Source organism: Tachyglossus aculeatus, chromosome 11 (genome assembly GCF_015852505.1).
Source record: "Tachyglossus aculeatus isolate mTacAcu1 chromosome 11, mTacAcu1.pri, whole genome shotgun sequence".
Taxonomy (NCBI): Eukaryota; Metazoa; Chordata; class Mammalia; order Monotremata; family Tachyglossidae; genus Tachyglossus; species Tachyglossus aculeatus.
Window position 1 is genome coordinate 41762073 of NC_052076.1, and position 27686 is coordinate 41789758.

The following is a 27686-nucleotide window of genomic DNA, read 5'->3' on the forward strand; positions in this document are numbered from 1 at the left end:
TATTGCTTTGCCCTAGGAGAGAACCGTTGGTTTTGAATACCTTCCCCACTGCACTTTTTTTTATGTTGTTTACACAGGGATTGACATAAACTGCATTGTATTGAACCAAGGATGCATTCCAAGTTGATTTAGCTAGGGCCTTATCAGCATCATATAATCACAATGGGACACTGATACATAGGTAGGGAGTCAGAGGGAGAGAGAGAAAGAGAGAGAGAGGCAGAGAGAGAGCTGAGGGCCAGCCTCCCTTCCCTCTGGCCTGCTTTCGGCACTGGGAGGGGGGTCTGAGGGAGTTGGGTAATGATTTGTCATTTTGAGGGCTACGTCTCTTTTTGCAGTGGAGACCTTGGCCGTGATTGACACTGGGGCTGTTTTGGCCTGATCCACCGTATTTGACAGGTAATAATGAAGCTTTGTGAAACCATAATGGATATGGATATGCCAGACTACGCTGAGTCGCTGGACTCTTCCTACACCATGTTGGAGTTTGACAGCCTGAGAGTGCTTCCCACCAACTCCGGTGAGTCCTCCGTGCCCCTATTATTTCAGATGGTTCGTACTGTCTTAGGAGAGTTGCAATGGGAAAGAGAGATTTTTCAACTGAGACCCCGAAAGTTGGGGGCAAGGAGAATCAGAGGGTTGTTGCTGGTTGTCGTTTTCGGAGGCAGTTAAATGTAGAGGAGCAAGTCCTTCCACACAAAAAAATGGAATACTTCTTAACCATGTTTCTGGCCTTTTCTACCGCATGGAGGTCTGGTATATTTTGTGACCCTCCTTCTTAGTTGTACTACGCTTACTCGGCCAGAATAACTCTGTTTTCCTGGTACCGGCCGCAGGGAAGATCCAGATTTATGATGACAAAAAAATGTATAAAAATGTGTTGTTTAAGCAACTTAATCCTTTAAACCTCTGCCCAATGCACCCTCATGTCCCGGGGTTTGTTTTGGAACTATTTTCTCTCAGATATTTAAGCGATGAAATAAATATCTCAGTGCTATAATCACCCAACAGGGGAACGACTCATTTTTATTTAGTAGTCTTGACAACTTGATGTGCACAAGTGAATGTGTAAATGTGTTTTAAGAGAGTGTATTCATCATCAAAAGACCCCCACCCTATCCGCCAAGATCTCTCCGAGAAAACTGAAAAGTCACACTTGTGACTAGATTTCTCCAGGCCATTTCTGACCTGTTTCTTCACCAAGCAACAATGACCAGTCATCAGAGCCCAAAGTTGGGGTTTGGGAAGCTTAGATAAAAGCCACGATGCTAGAGGTCCAGTCAACTAATGGTTTTTATTTAGCACTTACCGTGTGTAAAGCACTGTACTAAGCATTGCACCAAATGGTGCAGGATATGTGAAACCAGCCATTGTAGGAAAAAGGGTAAATTGCCTACTCTGCTCATTCCTGTTCTGGGTGGGACAAGTGGGATATAAACCATGTTTTATTATATCAATTATGCTCCTCTGATATTTCGGTTAACATTTTTTCATCAGTGGTTTCAGCAGCCCCTGATTTTTCAGGGCTGGGGGGAAAGGGTTGTGATGAAATGGAAGGAGATGTGTTTTCTATGAATTGGAGGCTGGTACGTCCCCCAGGTACATGCCAGCATGAGGAAGAGTTCTCTACCCTAAGAAAGTAACTTTCTCACCAGGTGTGCGATTTTAAGGGCATACATGGCTTCTTTTTGACCCAAGAGATGTCCATTTCCAGTCATAAACTAGATGAATTTCTGAATCCAGATCCATCTCCCTCAGTGGAAGGCTTATTTCTGCCCCTTGTTGATGGATCATGACACTTTTTTTACTTTGTTTTGACTAGGTCATCACATTGTCCCCAGACCCTCAAACCCAGCAGAAAACTTGGATTTTAATTATTTCATTTGAGGGGAGGGCAGGCTGTCATTTCTAAAGGGAAATGCTATCTAGGTCAATGTTGGCCTGTTTGCCCTGCTGTTAATCAGTAACTAACTCTCTTAGAAACTAGTTGTTTTGAAATGTGCTTGTTTGTCTTGGTTTAGAATCCTCTGGGCAATTGGGAAAAGTAGCTGTTGTTTTAGAAAGCCAAACTGAGAATTTGGGGTTTAGAGCAGAGGGGAGGCAGGGGGTCTGTCTCATTCGATGGAGAACCATTTGAGGAGCTGGAAAGGCTGCTCAGGTTAGCCTTCAGTGAGCCGCAGGAGACTGTGTGGAGGGCACATTAGCCTGTCCTGTGAAAGACTGAACTGTCATTAGTTGTTTACGCCCATTAAAAAATGGCTCCAGGAAAAAGGCAGAGACAGGATTTAAAAAATAAAAGCCAGCCCTTTGGGCTGAGGGATGGTCAAGATGAACAAACAGGCAGTTCCCAACCATTTTACTCAGGAACTCGGTGTTTTGAATGACAAAGCCCGTGCAAGGGTTCTGGTGAGGGAAAGAGGAACTAGAAGTGGGAAGCAGCCTGGCTGGAGACTGATTTGTGACCTTGATCAAGTCCCTTTATCTCACTCTGCTACAGCTTCCTCTACAAAATTCAGAAAACCCTCTTAGCCTCCCTTTAGCAGGGTGAGGCCTGAATACAAGTCCTAGGCTTATTCAGTATTAGTGTCCACAGTTGATCAAATGGCCATTTTCAGAGGCTGGTGCGTATGTTGGGCAGGATGATCGGTGTGTACTAGAGCTTCTTTAGCCATTGGACAGATGAGATGGTTGCTCCATGGCTTTCGGGAAGGACCACTGCAGCCACCCCAAAACTCCCCACCTCCACACTTACCACTGTTGTAGCACCCGCTAACCTAGAAATAGCCCCTGCAGTTTCAGGCAGAAAAATTCATGCCCTGGCCCTGAGTGTGGATACATGGTCCATGGAACCCAAGGGGGATTTCTCTACCCAGGAACTACCCAAGATTTAATCTGGCCTTGACAACTCTCCTCCACATCCCTATCCAATCTCACCCTTCCCTTAACAGAGTTCCTAAGGGGCAGCATGCAGCAATTGCCTAGCTCAGTGCCAGGTAACACAATTGTGTTTTTTAAGCACTTACTCTGTGCCAAGCACCGTTCTAAGCACTGGGGTAGATACAAGGTAATCAGGTTGGACACAGTCCCTGTCCCACATGGGGCTCACAGTTTTAATCTCCATTTTACTGCTAATTGACTGAACTGACTGATTATTCATAAACCCATCAGCAACGCCATTGGGTCGATTCAATACAGGCCAGGATTCTGGCTCCAGCAAAGGATGCTTAGGGATCTGAAAAAACAAACAAACCAGCAACCCATGCCTAGGCCAGGGGGTTCTTAATGCTTTCTATCATTTAGCCTCTGCCTAAATTTCCCCCAACTTCCTAGAACACGGCCAATGTTTCTTTATAATAATGTTGGTATTTGTTAAGCGCTTGGTAAGTGCCACGCACTGTTCTAAGCGCTGGGGTAGATTCGAGGTGATCAGGTTGTCCCACGTGGGGCTCTCAGACTTAATCCCCATTTTACAGATGAAGTAACTGGGGCCCAGAGAAGTGAAGAGACTTGCCCAAAGTCACACAGCTGACAAGTGGCAGAGTCTAACGAGTCTAATTCTCTCCTCCAGCCAAGAAACATACACTTTATTCCCCAGGAGCAGATAGAGAAGATCTTTCTGCAGGTCCCCCTTGTATTCTTCTCGGAACTGGCCTAACTCAAGATGAGAACGTTCCTGCTGAAGCCATGCCACTTTCCTATCCCTTTCCAAAACTTTTTGTGGGAAGGTGTTGAGTCTGTGGGAGAGCAGAAGGGGGAACTGGGTGTCCAAGAGAAAGAAAACTTGCTCCATGTTCTGCCAGTCTACCCTCAGGCACTGTGTTATGTTGCTCTGTGTCCTGCCCAACTCCTTTGCTTAAGGGAGGAGAGAGCAGGTGTCATTCTCCACCTGCTCACACATTTATTATACTTACCCGCTCACCTATGAGACACTCACCTCATTTCCAGGCTTTCCTCCAGCTCCCACATTTTCTTTCTGTTTCTCTCATCAGCCCAGTCATGGGCAAACCCCACCCATCCCCTCAGAATATCCCCATTTGTCCCTGTGCCTCACTCCAGCTCCATCCAGACCCTACTCACTTCTCCTACACACACACACACATAAGCAAAATCTTCTGGCTCTAAGGATCTGACATGAGCCCCGACGGCTCCTCGGATTCCTCGCAATCATATGAATTGTGGGTGAAAACTAGCTCTCAAGTAGCAGTGTAGAAAAAAGGAAGTCCTGTTAAAGCCTCTAATCCATTTCCTGGAGGCCAACCCAGAACGCCAAGCCCAGGCTCAATTGCCAGGTAGCTCCATGCCCTTCTTTAGAAATGGCAAAATGGGGGAGGGCGAGGAGGATGGGGGGTGGGGAGAAAAGGAATTCAATCATTTGTCCAATCATATTTATTGAGCTCTTGCTATGTGCAAAGCACTGTACTAAGCTCTTGGGAGAGTACATCATCCATCATCATCAATAGTATTTATTGAGCGCTTACTGTGTGCAGAACACTGTACTAAGCGCTTGGGAAGTACATGTTGGCAACATATAGAGACAGTCCCTACCCAACAGTGGGCTCACAGTCTAAAAGGGGGAGACAGAGAACAAAACCAAGTGTACTAACAAAATAAAATAAATAGAATAGATATGTACGAGTAAAATAAATAAATAAATAAATAAATGAGTAACAAATATGTACAAACATATATTCATAATATACAGTACAATAAAACAACAGACACATTTCTGCCCACAGTGAGCTCACACTCTGGAGGGGGAGACAGACATTAATAAAAATAAATAGATAAAGAAATTACAGGTCTATACAGAAATATGTATCTGCACTGTGGGGATGGGAGGGAGGATGAAGGAAGGAAGCAAGTAAGAGTGGCGTAGAAGGGAGTGGGAGAAGAGGAAAGTCAAGGAAGGCTTCTTGGAGGAGATGTGCCTTCAAAAGGAAGAAGGGACAGATTGTCCCACAGACACAGTGAACTCAGATTTTTTAAAAGGTATTTATTTTTACTTTAAAATGTAGTGTCCTAATTGCATCCAGTTATTTCTAACCTCCTGATTTCCTGTTTCAATCCCACTTCTCCTTGGCATTCACACCCTCCTAATGATACTTGACGTGGCTCACATTAGCCAAGCTATTTCTGGTCCTTCAAATCCTTCCCCTTTAAATATCCTCAATAAATATCATTTCAATTTTCCTGAGAGATTTAAATTGTAGCATTCAGGTTTTCATGCTTCCTCTCCACAATGCTCTCCCATTCTCTCACTGCCACCATCCATTCCTCCCTATGAATTAAACAGATCTGTATCCATCTCCCTCAAGGCTGCACAGCCAGCATTTGACCAGCTGTAGGGTAGCAACAGGAAATGAAGCACTGAACTGAAAATTGGGGGATTTAAGAGTATAGATTCTTTCATCGAACTTACTCTTATGCCTCACTTCTTTAATTTCCTTGGGTATTTTCCCTCTTTTCTGCAGTTCTGATCTCTTAACCTATCTTAAGGTTTTGAAAATTAATGTGACAGATAAGTGACTGTAGGAAGAATCTTTAGAACTTCATGGCAGAAGATAGTGACGTACGTTCTTTTGGCCTTCTGGAAACCCTGGGTTTCGAAAGGCTCTCCCACCACATAATGGTTTTGGATGATTCATTTTTTGCAGCATTTTCAACGGTAGGTGTGATTGGCCAAAACTTGGCTAGAGGCCTTTCCAGACTGAACCTTTCCTTCTTCTCCCCCTACTCCCCCTTCCCATTCCCCCCACCTTTCCTCCTTCCCCTCCCCACAGCATCTGTATATATGTATATATGTTTGTACATATTTATTACTCTATTTATTTTACTTGTACATGTTTATTCTATTTATTTTATTTGGTTTATATATTTTGTTTTGTTGTCTGTCTCCCCCTTCTAGACTGTGAGCCTGCTGTTGGGTAGGGACCGTCTCTATATGTTGCCAACTTGTACTTCCCAAGCGCTTAGTACAGTGCTCTGCACACAATAAGCGCTCAATAAATATGATTGAATGAATGAATGAATGAACCTCTCTGTGCCTCAGTGTCCCGCTTCTTAAAGTGGCTATAATAAAACTCCCAAGCATCCTGTCATCATAGATAGTTCATTATTATTGGTTCTGACTGTAAATAAATAGTCAATATCCAGCATGCTTTTAAAATAGCTAGATTTGAACACTGCTATATGGTGCTTCAGGAGATGGCTTTTTAGAAGTACTTCAGGGACATCTATGAGGCAACCTATAATCTGATTATAAGTAACCTCCAACAACCCTGTAATTACATAATTTGCTATTTTAACAGGGGCTATGGCATAGCTTCTGTTTACCCATGGACATGCTTTAAGTGTACATAGGTAGGGTTATTTCATGAGTGTTAGACTAAGTTTTTAAGGTAGAACTAAATAAGAAGAAGCCCTTTATCCATTAAAAAGTTTCCATCTGTCCTTCTGCCAATGCATCATGGCTAAAGTCGCTCCAGCCCTGTGACTCACAGAGCATTTCCTCTGCCAGAGGAGCTTTGACAGCCAATATATCCCGGTATGAATCCCATTGCTGGGGCCGAGTCTGTGAGCTGACAGTTCTCCAGAGTTCCCCAGGAACCCTGCTGAGCACAGACCATACCTCAGAGACCAGAGTTAGGCCTTTACCGCTCCTCTGTGGCCACAAGGTCCCTGCTGGCTCCATTCCTCGTGGGAGTTTTCATCCTTCCCACAACCCTTTGAAAACCCAAGCTTAGGTCCAGCTTGAATCCTTAGTCCAAAAGCACCCAGATGCAACCACTATGGTGGGAACCCAAAGGCACTGTCTTGGGCCCCAGCAAAAAGAACTCTCTACCAGGGATGTGAAGACAGGAAGCCAGGTCCCCAGTTGGGCTCCAAATGTGGTCCTGGGGAGAAGCCCATAAGGAAATGTGTTCTCCTGCTGTCCTGCTCTGGTAACTCCACACCCCAGATCTCCCTCTCCCTCTCTCTCCTCCCTGCTCTGTCCCACAACCTCTCCTGGGCAGCTACCCTGGATGCTGGACCAATTCCATTACATGACCAGTGACCAAACTTGCTATTGCAACTATCCCCCTCGTCCCCCTCTCCATCCCCCCCATCCTACTTCCTTCCCTTCCCCACAGCACCTGTATATATGTATATATGTTTGTACATATTTATTACTCTATTTATTTATTTTACTTGTACATATCTATTCTATTTATTTTACTTTGTTAGTATGTTTGTTTTGTTCTCTGTCTCCCCCTTTTAGACTGTGAGCCCACTGTTGGGTAGGGACTGTCTCTATATGTTGCCAATTTGTACTTCCCAAGCGCTTAGTACAGTGCTCTGCACATAGTAAGCGCTCAATAAATATGATTGATGATGATGATGATTGCAAATGGCTGAGGCCTGAGGAAGCTCAATGACTTGTGGCTCAAATCCTCCTTGAGGAAAGCTGCGTGGCTTAGTGGAAAAAACACAGACTTGGAAGGCAGAGGTCATGGGTTCTAATCCCAGCTCTGCCACTTGTCAGCTGTGTGGCTTTGGGCAAGTCACTTAACTTCTTTGTGCTTCAGTTACCTCATCTGCAAAATGGGGATTTAGACTGTGAGGCCCACGTGGGATAACCTGATTACCTTGTATCCCCCCCCCCCCAACTCAGTGCTTAGAACAGTGTGTGGCACATAGTAAGCACTTAATAAATACCATTATCCAGTGCTTAGAACAGTGCGTGGCACATAGTAAGCGCTTAATAAATGCCATCATTATTATTATTATAGTAAGCGACAAATACCATAAGTATTATTATTATTATTAGAGTGGTGGTGAGGGAATGGAAGGAGCCCAAAGAAAGGAACCAGGCCCGACTTTCCCCCTCTGGAGCTCATTGCAGCTCCAGGGGGAACACAAAATTCCCAGCTGTCACTCTAGCAGATTCTTGGATGCTGGGAGAAAAATACCTACTCTGTCCTTGCAACCACTGGGGAGGGCCATCAAAGGACTCCAGCTGCAGGAAGAGGAACAAGGGTTCTCCACTGAGATCAGGGTTTCTGGAGCCCACCTGAGGGCTCCTTCATTCAATTCATTCATTTATTCATTCAATCATATTTATTGAGCACTTACTGGGTGCAGAGCACTGTACTAAGTTCTTGGAAAGTACAGTTTGGCAACAAATAGGAACAGTCCGTACCCAACAACGGGCTCGCAGTCTAGAAGGGGGAGACAGACAACAAAACAAAAAAACAAACAAGTAGACATCAATATAAATAAATAGAATTATAGATATATACACATCATTAATAAAATAATAGAATAATAAATACGTACATATATACACAAGTGCTGTGGGGCAGGGAGGGAAGTAGAGAGGAGGGAAGGAGTCAGGGCGATGGGGAGGGGAGGAGCAGAGGAAAAGAGGTCTCAGTCTGGGAAGGCCTCCTGGAGGAGGCGCCCACAGTCCTCTTCAATTTTGGGGTTCAGGTTGTACCTGGGGAAGTGAGACCAGGCTGGGGTTCCCCTCAGCCCATTCCCTACGATGGAGTTGAAGCAGCACGAGACTCATGAGTTGCCCCAGATTAAGGAGATCCTGACTGTGAGGGCTGTAACCAAGGAACCAAGTCAAGGCGTCCTTGGCTTTTACTGATCATTTATTAATGGTATTTGTTAAGCACATGCTTAGATTAGCATATTTTGGACACATAATTAGGAGGACTAATTCTCTGGAGAAGACACTAATGCTAGGAAAGGTCCAGGGAAAATGTGGAAGAGGCAGACAGCAGCTAGATGGATGGAAACCATAACAATGATAATGGAAGAACCACTAGAAAGATTGTGGATTATGGCAGAGGACAGGATGTTCTGGAGAAAGAATATCCATGGAGTCACTATGAATTGGAAATGACTCGACGGCACTTAGTAATAATAATTTGTTAAGCACTTACTATGTGCCTGGCACTGTACTAAGCACTGGGTTAGATAAAAAATAATCAGGTTGGACACAGTCCCTGTTCCACAGTCTTCATCCCCATTTTGCAGATGAGGTAACTGAGGCACAGCAAAGTGAAGTTAAGCGACCTACCCAAGGTCACAGAGCAGCCAAATAGAGGAGCTGGGATTAGAACCCAGGTCCTTCTGACTCCCAAACCTGTACTTGGTCCACTAGGCCATGCTATTTTTACCTCATCTCTCCCTACTCCCTGGCTTTGATCTGAAGAAGCAATAGACAAAAAAGAGAGAGACTTGGTCAAAAATAGAGTTCAGTCCGTTTCAAACATTTCCAGTTCAACCAGTCAGAGCACTATACTAAACATTTCACAGACTATAATAGATCTGGTAGACATGATTCTTGTCCTCTAGGAGCTTACAATCCAGCTCAACTGGAAACATCTAGCTCTTAGTACTGTTCCTCTTTTAGAGACAAAACTATAGATCGGGCAAGATGTTTCAGTATGTTAAACAGCTGACTGTGTGCAGAGCACTGTAATATGCAGTTGGGAGAGTACAATGGAGTTGGCAGATATAATCAATCAATCAATCAATCAATCGTATTTATTGAGCGCTTACTGTGTGCAGAGCACTGTACTAAGCGCTTGGGAAGTACAAGATGGCAACATATAGAGACAGTCCCTACCCAACAGTGGGCTCACAGTCTAAAAGGGGGAGACAGAGAACAAAACCAAACATACTAACAAAATAAAATAAATACAATAGATATGTACAAGTAAAATAGAGTAATAAATATGTACAGACATATATACAATCCCTGTCCTGTCTTTAAGAGACAAACCTATAGCCGGGGTACGCATTTAATGTGTTAAAACAGCATTTTTCCACTGGAGACGCGCAAGGCAGACACCAAAATCTTTTCTAACCTTTTATAAACCTTTGTTTTCTTCTCAGTAACAGAAAACTCCCCTTTTGGATCAGGGTGAGGGACAGGTAATTGGGAGCTATGAGATTCAATATATGGTGGAAATTCAAAAACCCCAAGATCCATGTGCATTTGTATTCAATTCTTTGGGTATCTGGAGAGGTATATGCGGTTGCATGGGGCAAGGGGGTCGTAAACAAGGATGAAATAGTTATTGGTGGGTGTTTATAGCACTTTTATCCCAAATTATCCCCCAGTACTGAAATTGCATTCTCTTCAAAATAGAGAGAAGTCAGGTTCCAATCTGCAGCCTTTACCATCTGTTGGTGAGTCACCAAGGATGATGGGTTGGCTGAAGTTACTCTCCCTCCTGGACCAATTCCGCCAATGTGTTTTACAACCAAAATCTGGGAGCCATTTTTCTCCCTGTGTCATGGGAGGAACAGCTTCTGGGTGTATCCATCCCTTAGACACACGTCTTTGGGTGGTGGTTGGTTATTAGCTTGCCGCACGGAATGCTTCGGATTGAGGCTCTAGCGGCAGATGACAACTACCTGAATCTGATTCTGGCCAGGTTTCGGATCTCTCATCTGAAAAGGAAGCAGTAGCATTGAACGTTGTGTGCCGGACAAGCACTGAATGCCTTGGATCTGGAGGTCTGGAGGGCCAAGGTTTGCTCCGCCGGCAAACACTCTACCCTGCTCTTTTCTAAGAAAGGCCCTGAGAAATTTTAAGGCGGATGAACAATGAGACTTTATTTTGGACAGGAGAGCCTTATCCTCATCCAGGAAAGAAATGAGTGGAACAAGAAGACCCACATATGTGCTTGATATTGACACAAGCCATGTGTGTGGGTGTGCAAAACACAAAATTCTGGCAATGTAACCCTGGAATAGTATATCCCACTCTTCCACAGAGTCCTGATCCAGCCACTGGCCATTTAAGGTACTATCAACTGGAGAATGATAATAAAAATTGTCAGATTTGCTCAGCACTTACTGTGTGCCAAGCACAATACAATACAATATAATCAGAACAGACACAGACCCTGTCTGAGAGAAAAGAACGGGAAAAACATCGCCATTTCACAAATGAGGAAACTGAGGTCAGAGAAGTAAAGCAACTTGCCCGAGGTTATACAACACGCAAGTGACCAACCTGGATTTAGAATCCAGGTCCCCTGATACCCCATTTTCTGCTCTTTCCATTAAGTCACACCACTTCTGAAGACTTGATTCTCCAGTTCCAAGAGGGACCCTTGGTGTAATTGGTGTCTTGCAGAAATTTTTGGCATTTTACCATTTCCTTACTTATATCTTTCTCCCTGCCCATTCCCCTCCTTTGGATCCTTTAGGTTGCTTAATACCAGTTCAGTGTCAGCAGAATCTTCCCAGAATAACTCGTTCTGAGAGACCCAAAAGAAAAAGAGCAGGGGAATTTTCTGAAAACACCCCATCTGAAAATTCCCAGGAAACTCTGTGGAGCTGGGAGAAAGCTCTCCTGATAGAGACCTAGAGATTTTCTAGAGAGGTGACCCGTTTTAGGTTTGTGACAAAATATTGCAATTATATTTGGAACATCTGCCAACTCTACAGAAAGTAACAGTGGGTATTTAGAGGAGCTGACCAATGTTTCATAACCAACCTCAAAAGTTTTCGGCACGTATGGGATGCCAGTTAGCTCATATTAAACAGGAACGTGGTGATAAAGGATCTCTTTAAAGAGGTGCAATAATCAAATAACAGGGATTATTTTAGCAGGCTGCCGGGAGAACCTGCTTGGTGAAGAACTCAACTCTATTTTAAATGAAAAAAATCCCTGAGTCAAGAGAAAATTTAAGGACTCTGTCAAGATAAGTCATCTGTTTAATCTTTTTTCCCTTAAGTGATTAATGGCATCCTAGGTTTTAAAACCTGAGAAACATTTTAAAATTACGTTTCCTTTTCCCACTATCCATTGCACTTACATTTTATTTAATTTGGCCAGAAACAATAATAACCGTGGACTTTTTTAAGCATTTACTATGTGCCAAGCACTGTACTACGCCCTGGAGTAGATACAAGATAATCAGTTCAGATATAGTCAGAAAAATAGCTCTCATCAGCTTTCATTTGGGCTTTTTTGTCGGATTAGACCAGTGGCCCCATTAAATGAGGATGATAGGGTGGAAGGAACCGTGGAAAGGGATGGAGGATTATGAGAGAAGCAAAATAACAAAAATAATTTTAATATTTGTTAAGCACTTATTATGGGTCAAGCACTGTTCTAAGCACTGGGGTAGGTATAATCAGGTTGGATGCTGTCCCTGTCCTCTCGTTCCCCCCATCCCCTCCTCATCCCCCCTCTCCCTCTATCCTACCTCCTTCCCCTCCCCACTGCGCTCGTGTATATTTGCACATATTTATTACTCTATTTATTTTATTAATGATGTGGATATAGCTATAATTCTATTTATTCTGATGGTACTGACACCTGTCTACTTGTTCTGTGTTGTTGTGTGTCTCCCCCTTCTAGACTGTGAGCCCATTGTTGTATAGGGACCATCTCTATATGTTGCTGACTTGTACTTTCCAAGCGCTTAGTACAGTGCTCTGCACACAGTAAGCGCTCAATAAATACAATTGAATGAATGAATGAATGAATGTTGCCGATTTGTACTTCACAAGCGCTTAGTGCAATGCTCTGCACACAGTAAGCGCTCAATAAATACGATTGAATTTATGGATGAACGTGGGGAGCATAATATAAATATCAGGGAGAACAGGTATTGAATCCCCATTTTACAGATGAGGAAACAGAGGCCTAGAGAACTTGTGACTTGCTCAAAATTGTATAGCAGGCAAGTGATCATCATCATCATCAATCGTATTTATTGAGCGCTTACTATGTGCAGAGCACTGTACTAAGCGCTTGGGAAGTACAAATTGGCAACATATATGTTGATGAAAATGAAGTGATGAAAATGAGATTAGAACCCAAGTCCACTGACAGCCAGGCCCATGCTCTTTCCACTAGGAAAATGCTGCTTCTCAGAACCTCCCTTCAAGGCCCTGCTGAGAGCTCACCTCCTCCAGGAGGCCTTCCCAGACTGAGCCCCTTCCTTCCTCTCCCCCTCTCCATCCCCCCCATCTTACCTCCTTCCCTTCCCCACAGCACCTGTATATATGTATATATGTTTGTACATATTTGTTACTCTATTTATTTATTTATTTGTTTTACTTGTACATATCTATTCTATTTATTTTATTTTGTTAGTATGTTTGGTTTGGTTCTCTGTCTCCCCCTTTTAGACTGTGAGCCCACTGTTGGGTAGGGACTGTCTCTATATGTTGCCAATTTGTACTTCCCAAGCGCTTAGTACAGTGCTCTGCACATAGTAAGCGCTCAATAAATACGATTGATGATGATGATGATGAACCTAGGATTAAGAGAGGTAAATGAGCCAGTGAGAGTTCTAATCATGGGCAACCTATTTCTTCCCCCCTCCCCATGGCCCAATCCATTCCTGGTTCTTGCCCCTCTTCCCTTGAGTTCTACTGGGCCAGTTTTTCAGTTCGATTGGTTTGGAGTTTCTGCTTTCCGTTTCTACCTCTAGATTGTTAACTCCTTGAGGGCAGGGATCTCGTCTACTAGTTCTATTTTACTATCTCAAGGTCTTAGTCCAGTGCTCTGCATACTCAATGAATACTATTGACTGATTAACAATCAACAAGTACGCTTGCAAGGCTGAAATGCAGGGAGTTGCTGCTACCAGATATGTGCTCTTTTCTTTTGGATTTGAAGGATACAGTCTGGGGGAATGCTAACTATCTGCATGGAAATTTCCTAGTAAATTTGATTCTGCCCCAAAGTTTTGCTGAACCTGCACTCTGCCTCTTTAGCTTAACTGTATCCCTTTAAGGGAGCCAAAAACATCGAACCAAATGAGAAATGGTTCTTGAATGTGCTTTTTTAGAGTATCTTCTTTTGGGAAATGCATCTACCAGAGGCCGCATTACGCTTCCACTGTGAAATGGAAAACTAGGGACAATTACCTAGCTAAGTCAGACCCTCTGAAACCTATTTAGCCTGAAACACCCAGTTCATTGAGGCATAATGGGTCTAATTTCCAGGGAATTGCCTCAGCTCTCCATGGGTCTTTGCCAGCACTCTGAGGCTTGATTCCCAGTCCTTTCCTGGAGATGAGTACTAACCTGACATGGGCAGTGGATTGGGGGTTCTTCTGTTCACTAGTTCTCTTTCCCCTAGTATCCTGATTTCCAGAGTTATTAACATAAATTACGAATCAACATGGACCAGGAAGAGTATCATCATCAATCGTATTTATTGAGCGCTTACTATGTGCAGAGCACTGTACTAAGCGCTGTACTAAGAGTATGAGTGTATGCTGTTGAAGCAGCATGGCCTAGCGGAAAGTGCGTGGACCCGAGAGTCCGAGGACCTGGGTTCTAATTCCAGCTCTTTCCCTTGTCTGCTGTGTGACCTTGGACAAGTCATTTAACTTTTCTGTGCCACAGTTCCCTCATTTGTAAAATGGGGATTAAGACTATGAGCCCCACGTGGTACACAGACTGTCCAAACTGATTGGCTTGGATCTACCCCAGCGCTAGCTGAGGTTGGGATTTCTGGGTCTTGATCTGAGCCATGAGGGATATAAAATCCTGCTGCTCCGTTGAATTTGTCACCGTCCTTGTCTTTAATATTTTTGTTTCATCATTCCATATATGGAAGGCCCCCTCTTTCCATTGCCTCACAACTTATTCTTAGATTGTATCAGGGAGAGTCTCTATAGCTCCACCAGGAACTTCTTTCCCAGCGTTTAGTACAGTGTTCTGCACCAGTCAGCTCTTTTAAGTACTATTACTACTAATAGAATTGATCCATTCTTTATGCCAGTCAAATCAGTTGCCCTTTTCAGAACTTATCTGAAAAATGGGCTAAGGTTACGTTTGCAGAATCTATGTTGTAGGATGAATCTGTGGGGATGAGTTATCAATAGTAAAAATAATATTGAATTTATTAAGCACTTACTCTGTGCCAAAAGCAGTGCTAAACACAAGATTGCCAGTTCACCCACAATCCCTGCCCCACATGGCATTCACAATCTAAGAGCTGGGGGAGCAGATTTTATTTATTCCCATTTTGCCTATGAGGAAACTGAGGCGCAGAGTGCTTAAGTGACTTTCCCTAGGTCCCATCAGCTGACCAGTGGCAAACAGCGCTTAGAACAGTGCTTTGCACATAGTAAGCGCTTAATAAATGCCATTATTATTATTATTACCTCGTTGTCCTCACTTCCAGACCCGTGCTCTTAATCATCCAAAGAGTTTCCCTTGAAAGTGGGCTAAACGAGAACCAGGTATTGATGATGTATGATCTGTGAGACTGAAGAAGGAAGATTCCCCAGCACCATTGAAGCGGTAGGGTGGTGAAAGCTGCCTGCAGCTGGACAACAGTTTGAAAGGGCATCAATTTAATGGAAACCTGTCTGCCAACAGCTCCACCAGATGTGGGGTGAAAGGCCTGAGTTCCCGGAAACTGGGAGAGGTGCTCAAACCATTTGAGAGCTAAAATTAAAACCATGAATGTTGGCTCCGTTGCCAGGTGTGGGGAGGGGGTTGAGCAGAAGCATAAGCAACTTTCTGCCGGTGGGGAACATGGCTGGCATGTTTCTTTGGGCCACAAGAGCATGGCTGTTTTTCCAACTGGAAACTGCTTTTTACTGGATCAAAATGTTCGCTTGCGAACCGACTTGGAAATCTGCGTTATTGTAGGAGGAAGGTCAGGACACACATTTTTCCAGTCTTCTAGCGGAGCAAATTTTCCGATGTCGCCAATCCTTTCATCCCAAGGATCCTAAGTATTGAGATATTCAAGAGTATCTCTTGGAAGGGCTGATTGGTACGGGGAAACCGTTTGGGGGTTTGGGAGCAAAGATGCCCTGGAAATATAAATTAATGAAAGAGAACCTCTGGAGTTGCCTTGCTTTAATGTCCTTCTTTTTGTTCTTTCCTCCTCTTGCTTTAAAAGGACTGAGAGAGTCCGTGCTGTGCCCCCCGGAGACCATCGCCTCAGAATCCACCAGTGCCAGCCTGCTGAACAATGGCATCAACTCCCTGTGCGCTATCTGTGGTGACCGAGCAACCGGGAAACACTACGGGGCCTCCAGCTGTGATGGCTGCAAAGGATTCTTCAGGAGGAGCGTCCGCAAGAACCACGTCTACTCGTGCAGGTATCAGCCCACGGCAGGGGGACTGACGCGGTGGCTGGAGGGCTCTGAGTAGCTTGGGGTCTGGGTTCATCCCCTCACTGAGCTGCATCAGTTTCCTCTGGGAAACAGGACGGCTCTAGACTGTAAGCTTGTTGTGGGCAGGCAATGTAGCATTATTTTGAATGAGAAACAGCATGCTGTAAAGGATAACATGGACGTCATCCCCCGGGCCTGGAATGCCCTCCCTCCGCCCATCCGCCAAGCTAGCTCTCTTCCTCCCTTCAAGGCCCTGCTGAGAGCTCACCTCCTCCAGGAGGCCTTCCCAGACTGAGCCCCTTCCTACCTCTCCCCCTCGTCCCCCTCTCCATCCCCCCCATCTTACCTCCTTCCCTTCCCCACAGCACCTGTGTATATGTATATATGTTTGTACATATTTTTTTTTACTCTATTTATTTATTTATTTATTTTATTTGTACATATCTATTCATTTTATTTTGTTGGTATGTTTGGTTTTGTTCTCTGTCTCCCCCTTTTAGACTGTGAGCCCACTGTTGGGTAGGGACTGTCTCTATATGTTGCCAATTTGTACTTCCCAAGCGCTTAGTACAGTGCTCTGCACATAGTAAGTGCTCAATAAATACGATTGATGATGATGATGATGATGATAGAGCATGGGCCAGAGAGTCAGAAGGACCTGGATTCTAATACCGGCTCCACCACTCTTCTGGGTGTTCTTGGGCAAGTCATTTAACTTCCCGGTGCCTTAGTTACCTCATCCGTAAAATGGGGATTAATCAATCAGCCATATTTTTTGCGCATTTACTGTGTGCAGAGCACTGTTCTAAGCACTTGGGAGAGTAAAGCGTAACAGAGTTGATAGACATGTTTCCACGCTGAGAAGCAGCGTGGCTCAGTGGAAAGAGCACGGGCTTTGGAGTCAGAGGTCGTGGGTTCTAATCCCGGCTCCGCCACCTGTCAGCTGTGTGACTTTGGGCAAGTCACAACTTCTCTGGGCCTCAGTTCCCTCATCTGTAAAATGGGGATTAAGACTGTGAGCCCCATGCGGTACAACCTGATCGCCTTGTATCCCCCCACCGCTTAGAACAGTGCTTTGCACATAGTAAGCACTTAACAAATACCATTATTATTATTATTATTATTTCCTGCCCACAATGAGCTTACAGTCTAGAGGGGGAAACATTGATATAAATAAATTAATGTCGATATAAATAAATGAATTATGGATATGTATACAAGTGTTGTGGAGCTGAGGGAAATCCAAGTGATTAAGGTCGTGAGCCCCATGTGGGACATGGACTGTGTCTAGCCAGATTAGCTTGTATCTACCCTAGTGCTTCGTACAGTGTCTGGCACGTGTTAAGTGCTTAACAAAGACCATTTTAAAAAATCACAAAACAAAATCTGGTGTTTTCCAAGTGGAACTATGCATTATTGTTTCAAATTTGAATTCCTGTTCCTGGTACTGTCTTCAGCCTGCCCCAGATATCTTGGGGTCAGCACATTCACCTGACATGACTGGCAGTATCTGAGGCCCTTTTCCCTCCCCCAGGCCTGTGCCGCCCACCTCACAGCCATCCCCAGGATCTGGGCTGCTCCAGGTGAGCTAAAGCAGAGCAGGTTGGGAGTGGCAATACCTCCAGACACAGCGGCTGATCCCTGGGAGGACCCTCATGCCAGATAGGAGACACCCCTGAGCCCCCACAATCATCATCCATAAGCCCTTGTCTGCCTGGCCATAACAAGATATGTATCAGCTGATTTTAATAATAATTATTATGCTATTTGTTAAGGGGTTACTGTTAAGTGGTATTTGTTAACTGAGCGGAGCACTGGGGTAGATACAGTTCAGTGCTTAGAACAGTGCTTTGCACATAGTAAGCGCTTAATAAATGCCATCGTTATTATATACAGTACAGTCAGATCAGACCCAATCCCTGTCCCACATGGAGCTCACAGTCTAAGTGGCAGGTGAACGGTATTGAGTCCTCATTTTATAGATGAGGAAGCTGAAGCACAAAGAAGTGAAGTGATTTGCCCAAGTGGCAGAGGTGAGATTAGAAGCCAGGATTCGTGACTCCTGATCCCATGTTCTTCCCTAATTATAAACCATGGGGAGGAGCCACATCCCCGACACTGCATCAGGGCTGTCAGTGATAGTCCTGTCCTGGGTAAGGGCCGATGTGTAACTGGGGGTGTTAGGATCACAGGGCTAGTTGGGAGCAAGTAGGGTTTTCCTATAATCAGAGGTCTCTGGAGAGCTTGGAATTTTCCAGCTCAAATGGCCGACTGTCTCCAAAACCTGTCCTGGCCCACGCATTCTAGATTTATAAGTCTCTTTTATTTGAAGGTGCTGCAGCCTGACATTCTGTGAGACAAAGTGAGGTGGTCTCTGAGGCTGGGGAGGCCCCGCAAGTCTAGGATGATTATTTATCAGGAGGAGGTAATAAAAGATTCAGACCTTGTCTCCAGTCATCTAAGAGAGAGGGTGTTCTCTTTGAAGAAGGGAGAGAAGCCATATTAGTACTGTATTCCTTTCAAAGTGAACCTGGGGAGCTTTTAGACTGCTGCAGGACCCTTCTTTAGTTGAAGCTTTTTCAGTCTTGAGAAATACCTGTTTCCTTGATGCGAAGACATATATTTGGGGGCAAATCTGAACAGACAGTGATTCCTCAGAAATGTTCCCACCTGTTGAAGGAGTTGAATTAATCAACTTCTGATTTGCCAGGCCTGAGCCTTTAGAATTAATCAAAATTTAAGGTAGAGCTGGTATTGAATTGGAGTGAATGGGTGCTAAACTAATCAATCACAAAAATGCATGGACACAAACACTCTCACCCTCTCATATTCACTCCGCCAAACCCACTCACCTTCCTCAAGTCTGGGGCCCCAGGGGACCTTTAAATACCCTTTAACATTTGCCAACATTGAAAATAGGGCCCAGAAGTGTCTATTTCCCTCTTCATCTTTATCTTTATCTTCTTCATCCTCCTCCTCCTGCTCCTCCTCCTCCTCAGACTCTCCACCCCTCCCTCAGTGCCTCTGCTTCCCTCTAAGTGCAAACATAATCCCTACCCTGACAGATGGGCAGCACTTAAGAACTAATGACAATGCTATCAGATTTTGGTCGATGAATTCCTGATTCGCATCAGATTTACATGCATTTGCATAATAGCCTCACCAGACCCTGACTCTGAGTATATGAAATAAATTAATTCATGCAACCTAGAGCAAACAATTTCACATTCAATGTTAAAGGTACATTCGATTATACCTGAAATGCATAACAACCTTTGAAAGCATGAGGATAGGGGAAAGGGGGCACAGAATGAGGAAGTGGTGGAGAACCTGTTGAGACCCTTGAATCTCCAAACTCTCATATTCCTCCTCCCCAGCGTGACCTGCCTAGAACTAAAGACGAAGCTGAGTCATCTGAAGACATGGCCCAGAAGAGAAGAAACCCCCCTCTAGACTGTATGCCTGGGTAGACTGTACGCTCTTTGTGGGCAGGTATCACATTATCTCAACCCCACAGCTCTATGTACATATCTTGAAATTACATGTTATAAACTATTCATTTATATTGATGTCTGCCTCCTCATCTAGCTTGTAAGCTTCTTGTGGGCAGGGAACATGGCAGCTAACTCTGCTGTATTGTACTTCCCCAATTCATTCATTCAATCGTATTTATTGAGCGCTTACTGTGTGCAGAGCACTGTACTAAGCACTTGGAAGTACAATTTGGCAACAGATAGAGACAGTCCCTACCCAACAGCGGGCTTCACAGTCTAGAAGGGGGAGACAGACAATAAAACAAAACAAGTAGACAGGTGTCAATATCATCAAAATAGAAAAATAGAATTGTAGCATTGTTCCCCACACACCAAAAGTGTTCAATAAATACCACTGATTGATTGATTTACTACCAACTTTGTGGCACTGTACTCTCTCAAGTGCTTAGTACAGTTCACCTGGTAAATGCTCAATAAATTCCATTGATTGAAGACAGAGGAACAGGATCAGGCATTGTTCTTCGAAACTGAGGATCTCAGTGAACCTTACACCAAAAAGGAGTAAAGTTTCCTCCTGGTGGGTCCAGGATTGAAGTGGTTGCTGAGGTATAGGGCATAATGAATTCTATGGAACTCATGCAGTTTTCCTGGGAAAGTTGGAAGTTGATGGGGAACTAGTTAGAGAATCCGGTGCCTCAGTATCTGCCCTGGACACAGCCATAGATAGCCCCTGGGGGTTACAGTGAAAATGGAAGGGAAAATGATCCCCATTGGAGGGGTAGAGAATTTTTGTCACTGCTGCAGTGATTATTTAAGCTCTCTGCCATTCTGAAAAAGTACAGAATTTTACTGCAAGGATGCTATTCCCAGTGAATTGTCAGTGCACTATTTCCCCTGCATGAGAATTAATCCACATCATCTTCATAATCATCATCATCAGTGTTATTTATTGAGTGGTTACTGAGTGTAGAACACTGTACTAAGTACCTGGGAGAGTACAGTACAACAGAGATGGTAGACGTGTTCCCTGCCAACATTACACACATACGCAAAAATGTGGGCCATGTTCAGAGAGGCATTGGAGCGTAGAAGACAAATAAAGGGTTTGGCACAGCTGGAAGTTACCTGTATAGGTCTGTCAGCTAGTTCAGAAGACAGATACTTGACATCCAGAGCTCGCTTTCCATTTTCATGGCCTACAAAATGGAAATGGAAGAGCGGGACAGGGCCCTTCAGGAAGCACCATTCCCACTGCCAGCGTTTTAGAGTGGGGCTTGGCCAAATATGTGGCCACGAGAAGTTGATCCCTTTTCTAGGTTCAGAAATGGTCAACAAAGTATTTGAAAAATGCTCTTTTCTTTCCGGCGCTGCCTGTTCACTTCCTGATATCAGCTGGGATGGGGACCAAAAACGTCAAAACACCTCAAGAAAGGTTGTTTTTCTAGGCCAAAGAGAACTGCAAATCTCAGGGCGAAGCTGGAGGCTTCCAAAGTCCACGTTGGCAGCCTTGAGCAGTTCAGATTGTTTGGATTAGCCACTCAATTTAGGAAATTAATGGGATCTGAACACAATCTTGAATTTCATTAGGTGAGTCCGTAGCCAATTATTCACAAGGTTCTTTTCTTCTTTCTTTCCTTTGGGCCACTGGCAGAAGGGATGGCAAGAAATGAATTTAGGGCATTTGAAAGAAGTAGCAGCTTTCAACCTGCTTTTCTTCTTAGTGTGTTTTGGGAAGACTGTCATCTCCCTCTAACATCTCATTGCCTTCCAGATTTAACAGGCAGTGCGTGATAGACAAAGACAAGAGAAATCAATGCCGATACTGTCGCCTGAGAAAGTGCTTCCGAGCAGGAATGAAGAAGGAAGGTGGGTATAGCTATAATTATTTTTAGTCACTCCACTTCCCTGGTGGGTACTGCTTTCTTAGGTGTTCTCAGGGTGGCTTTCGTCTCCATGATATTTCCTTAGAGTCATGCTAATGGTTGCTCTGTGGTGAATCATAGACAGGTGTGCATCCTTCTTCCACAGAAAATCCATTACTTATTCATCCGCTGAGCACCTGCTCCTTGGATTTGATTTCCAGCAGGAACTAGGCAATTTAATGTGTTTTGTGCATCGCTGCCACGACGCTTAGAGATACGCCAGGGCACAACCTCAAGATGAGGACTGCTCAGAGGCAGAGGTTACTGACAGGCTGCTCTGCCAAGCAGTGGTCAAGAATGGGTGGCTTTTCCTGGAGTCAGGTTCCAATCAGATCACGAGGCCGGGAAGGAGTCCCTCACAGGGCCCAGCAATGCAAGTGGCATGCAAACCTGTGGTAAATTTAGGGCTTACGTGGTCACATTTTGGTCTTCTCAGATGTTTATTTCCCACCAAAGATGTTATCATCAAGATTAGGGATGAAACTCTCTTCTATCTCTCTTCTCTCTCTTCTTGTGAGCATTTCCCCTTCTCTGCAGTGAATTCACTCTGGCAGAGCCTGACCTAAGGCCTCCCCAAATCTGTCTGGGGAACTGGACCACTTAGCTGCCCAAAGAGGACCTTCAGGTCATGAATGGGGAAAGCTGATTTTTGCCATCGTTTGCTGGCTTTCTGGAAAACTACATGGATATTTTGAAGAAACTCTTATGCTTTCCTATGAAATTTCTGAGTTTTCAATGCTGCCTTTAAGATGGGAAAAAAACAATATGTCATCCTTACTGAATCAATTCCTAGTTGAATGGCAAATAGAGTATTTAGCAGCAAGAGTCATCCATCAGTCAATCAATCAGTAGTATTTTTTAAACACTATGTTCCAAGCACTGTACTAAGCACTTGGAAAAATACAACGGATAATGGTATTTGTTAAGCGCTTACTATGGACTGTTGTGTTAGAATACTCTACAAGATAATCAGGTCCCACATGGATCTCACAGTCTAAGTAAGGAGAGAGAAGAGGTATTGAATCTCCATTTTGCAGATGAGGGAACTGAGGCAGAGAGAAGTGAAGCGACTTGCTCAAGGCCACACAATAGGTAAGTGGCGGAACTAGGATTAAAACCAGGTCCCCTGACTCCCCTAGGCCTGAGCTCTTTCCACTTGAAGAACTTTCAAACTAGCAGGACAGACAGACCCGAAAATAATTTATAGCAGGAGGAGGGAAATGAATATTTAGGTGAGTGAGTGCTTAACTAATAAGGTGTGTACAGAAGAGCTACAGGTGGCTGTGAGTAAATTAGTGTGCGGTGGGTGTAAAATTCTGGGGTAGAAGTTACGGCCTGTGGAAAATAGAAATTATTCAGAGAAGGCTTCCTAGGGTAGATGTAATTTCAGAACGGCTTTGAAGATGGGGAGACCTTTGGTCTGTCGATTCTAAAGGGAGAGAACATTTCAGGCAGGAGAGAGAGGTGAGCGCAGGCTCAAAGGTGAGAGAGCAAGAGTGACGCACAGTAAGTTGGTTTCAGAGGAAAGAAGAACATGAGTTAGGCCGTAGTGGGAGTAGAGAATGTATCAGTAGCCGGAAGATAGATGTTTGAGTGCCCTATAGCCAACCACCAGGAGTTTCTGCTTGTTGTAAGGAGGAATAGTTAGTTATTCAAGGCAGTTGAGAAGTGTGGAGACGTGGGCAGAACAGCATTTAATCAATCCACTGATCAGTGATAGTTGTTGAGCACTTACCATGTGCAGAACACTGTTATAAACTACTGGGAGATTATAATACAACAAAATCGGTAAACATGTTCCCTTCCCACAGTAAGTGTGCAGTCTAGAAAAGAAAATTAAAGCAGAGTGAAGTACGGACGACGAGGAGAGAGACTGGAAGCAGAGAGGCCCGTGAGGAGGCTGATGAAAGTGTCAAGCCACGATATGGAAAGTGGCTGGACCAATATGGGGGCCATTTGGATGGAGAGGAAGGGACAAATCTTGCTAATGTTGTGGAAGCAAAACCAATAGGCTTTAGCAACAGACAGATATGAAAGTTAAGAGAAAAGATGGAATCCAAGCGAATACCACGGTTTCAGAAGAGATGAGAATGGTGGCATTGCAACTGTGAGAGGATAGTTAGGTGGAGGAGAGGATAGGGGAGTGAAGAAGAGGAGTTTGGTTTTAGTCATATTGAGCTTGATTTAGAAAAATGCTATTGTTGTTGTGGAAACTGGGCTATGTTTTCTTGTTAACATAGGGGTCTCTCTGAAATGAAATGGAGGTTACTGAGTCACATAGGGTCCAGAGCCTACACTGACATTGAACACATGGAACCACTTGGTGTATTTCAGGTATAGCTACTTTACTGTCTCACTGAATACAGTCAAAAGGCTACATTCAGGCATTAAGTATGCTTGCACAATATGCAGATGCAAAAGTGAGATTACCCAAAAGTAAAGCTGTCAATCTATAAATGACCTCCTCTCAATCTCTGACTTCAGGAAAAATGAAAAGCTTGCAAAATGACAAGCCTAGGGATCCTTCTATCAGTTGGAAGCAAAAATATTAGAAATGGAGAGAAAATATTGAGTCACAGAGTCTACGACCTGTCAGTGCAGGGTAGGAAAATTAAGGAATACTGTCTTTTCTCCACATTTTCTTGAAAAGTCCGCCAAAGTGCTATCACTTAGGGAAGCAGCGTGGCTCAGTGGAAAGAGCCTGGGCTTGGGAGTCAGAAGTCATGGGTTCAAATCCTGGCTCCACTGCTTGTCAGCTGTGTGACTTTGGGCATGTCACTTAACTTCTCTGGGCCTCAGTTCCCTCATCTGTAAAATGGGGATTAAGATTGTGAGCCTCACATGGGACAACCTGATCACCTTGTATCCTCCCCAGCGCTAAGAACAGTGCTTTGCACATAATAAGCACTTAACAAATACCAAAATTATTATTATTATTATTATTATTATATCATCAGTGGTTAAGCTCCTTCTCTCTGTCCCACCACCCACCATGAAGCTTCCATAAGATTAAGATGTTTCATTCTAAAAAGACAAAAATTGCTCATGGTTAAAAATTATTATGGCTGTGCAAAGGGTGAACACAGAATTGTTGTTCACCAGGTGCCCAAACCCTAGAACTTGACTGCTGCTTATTAAGGCTTGAGAGTAGTAGGTATAAAATATGAAAGGAAATATGGAATATAGAACCTAACAGGGTTGTACAGCAAGAAAATATCAACATTTTCAAAAGGTTTTAATAAATTCATGGTTGATGGGACCATAATGGGTAATTAAAGGGGCAAGGTAAGGGTGTTTGAAGCATCAGTATCTTCATTTATTGAGGGTCCGTTGGGTACAGAATGTTTGAAAATATGTAATACAAGTCAATACACAGTCTCTGCCCTGGAGGTCTTACAATTTATCAATCTATCTATCAGTGGTATTTATTGGGTGCTTACTGTGTATACAGCACTGTAGTAAGCACTTGGTAAAGTACAATACAATTGAGTTGGTAGCCCCAATTTTCCCCACAAGGAGCTTATAATCTACAGGTGGAGACAGTCATTAAAATAAATTTTGATTAGGGGAAATAGTAGAGTGTAAGGATATTTACATAAATGCTGCGGGATTGGGGTGAGCATTAATGTCTCAGGAAGGGTAAGGTAGATTCAAGACTAAAGAGCTTAGATTGCTCCTTCCATCAGATATGGGGGGAGAAAGGAGGGCATCAATCACATAGGTCACTTAAGTCTGCTAAATTGCAAGATCCTTGATGGCAGAGATTTTGTCTAACAACTCTAACGTGTTCTCCCAAGCACTTAGTAAAGTGCTCTGCGCAGAGTAATCACTCAATAAATACTATTAAATGATGGATGGCTCTTCCAAGTGTCTTTTGCTGTCCCCATCAGAGTTTGAAAGCTAAGTTGGAAGGGCCATTTGGTTGGCCCTGTGTAGTACTGCTCCCACTCCTCAGGGAATTCTGTGGGCTTGTCTCATTTAGAGTGAGTTCAGTGGGCAGAGTCCTTGCCCTTTGCATTTGCACTTGATCCTTGATAAGCCCAGGGAATAGTAACTCAAACCGCATGACATCTGGATGCTCTCTGGTCCTGGAGCATCAAGTTCCCACAAGGACGGATCATGGGAATTTTGCTGGAATTAAACCCCAGCACAGCATGTTCTCTTATCACAGTGTTGGGAGTGGCGAATTGAAAATGGCAATGAAATATCCTTTCAGCCTTCTTTCCTTTAGCAGTTTTAGCACTTCCTTCATCAGACCTCTTTGTACCTAATGGTGACCTTAAAATAAATCACTACTGGTTTGGCCAGCCCTAAATATACTGTCTGTTTCTCATTTCCCGGTAAATGTAACATCCATAGAATACTTTATAGATACACTATAGAATAGTGAATAGTCGAAGTGAACAGAAAAAACCCATCTTTATTTTAAAAGCAAAATAAGCTTCATTCCCACGGAGATGAGTGGATCCCTTCATCTAGTTTATAAGTACTGGGAAAAAAACTGTCAGCTTTTAGGATGCAAATTAAGTTGTCCAGAACTACAAAGCCATCTATGTAAACCAATGAGAATAACTTTCTATGATCCAGACCAACTGTAGACATTGGAATTCACATGGGTTCCAAATACGTTATTTTCCCACAGACGTGGCTTTGCTCAGCAACTCTCCCCACACCACACCTCCCCCAGTTCATGGTTGGAATCATCAGACCACAAGCCACTAGGTCCAGGCAATTAAAGTCAAATCTCCTAAAAACTGCAACCATAGAAGGCTCACGCATTAGAAATCCATCGAACTAGGAACCTGCATGGCTGAAAAATCTCGCTTTTGCATTTCCCCTTGCTTTTTTAATTTAGGAACCCTGAGCAATCTCTTTTTATATGTTTCCCTTTTAGTGCTTCATTTTGAATGATCTGTTACAAAGTCCACTGAAGAGTTGGTGGACCAGCCCCATTTGCAACCATAGAACGCTCTTGCATTTAAAATTGATTCAACTAGGAAGCCTGCCACCTTTGAACGTGCATGGCTGAAAAATCTTACTTTTGCATTTTCGTCCAGCATTTTTTTTTTTCAGGAACCCTGAAAAATCCTTATTAAATGACTTTATGTTAGTGTTTTATTCTATGTGCTCTGTTATAAAGTCTACAGAAGAGTTCTCAGACCCTGGTATACCAGCTCCATTTTGACTGGGACAGGAGAAAGGACACCTACATGGACCACTAGCTCTAATTCTTTTGGGTAGAGTTGGTCAGGGAGATATTGACGCTCTCCCTCCATCCCTCCATCACCAAGGCCACAAGGGAATAGACACTAATTTGAGGTGTTAGGGTATGAATGTGGTGGTAAAATGGTTGCCAAGCAACTAAGAGGAGAAGCCCATGAGTAATGTGGGTACTGTCTTTGCATGGAAAAGGAAACCTTCAGAATTGACCAGAATGCAACAAAGAACTATCATTTTAGGAAAATTTGTGGCTTTGAAATGGTACAAAAAATTGATATTCAAGAGATTAAGTAGAAAATGTCATGCAGGAGATGGAAAATTAGATTATTTTCACACTCAGTTGTGCTTGAGTGGCTCCTTCGCATGCTCGTGTTCTCAGTAAGTTTAAATGTATGAGATGGTTTCCCATAAATATAAACTTAACCATGATGGGCAGGAATGGAAGGAACCAGGTCTGGAGGGAGACGGAGAGGGTGGTGTCTGTTTTCAATCAAATCTGCTAACAGTGACTAAAACTTGCCGGGACGTTAGAAATATTATGAGCTCCGATCGCCAACAGTTTTGACGGTTAATGGCATTTCCTGGAATATGGTTAGCAAACACAGCCTCGGGGCTGATTTTGGTTGGTAAGCAGAGAGCATGTCAATGGGTTCATTGGGAGAGCTGGAGAGAAAACGTGGCATTTCCAATACTGGTCCCCAGAAAGGGGCACTGGAACAAGGGCTGGATGGAGAGCTCATTTGTTCACATCCAGCTTGTTTTATGGGAACCGGTCCTTTTGAACCCTACTTGAGGAGTCCCTGTATCAGGACTGGAAACTCTATTTTCTTCTGGGCCGAAGTAACTATCATTCAATTGGTGGTTGATCATTTCCTCTTGATTCCCCTTTTCCGAATAGATGGTCCACACCATACAATATAGATCTGAAAAGCCACCCTTCGGTG

At 43.8% G+C, this 27686-nt stretch overlaps 1 protein-coding gene across 1 annotated transcript in view; it reads left to right on the forward strand.

Moving 5' to 3' along the window:
- Positions 1 to 294: 294 nt before the first annotated feature.
- The window catches only part of LOC119934922 (hepatocyte nuclear factor 4-beta-like), a 75905-nt gene continuing 48513 nt past the window's right edge, over positions 295 to 27686 (forward strand). The window contains exons 1-3 of the mRNA XM_038754491.1: positions 295 to 520; positions 15890 to 16091; positions 21372 to 21466. Coding sequence (XP_038610419.1) covers positions 406 to 520; positions 15890 to 16091; positions 21372 to 21466 — 412 coding nt within the window. The 5' untranslated portion in view covers positions 295 to 405. The remainder of the gene's footprint in view (positions 521 to 15889; positions 16092 to 21371; positions 21467 to 27686) is intronic.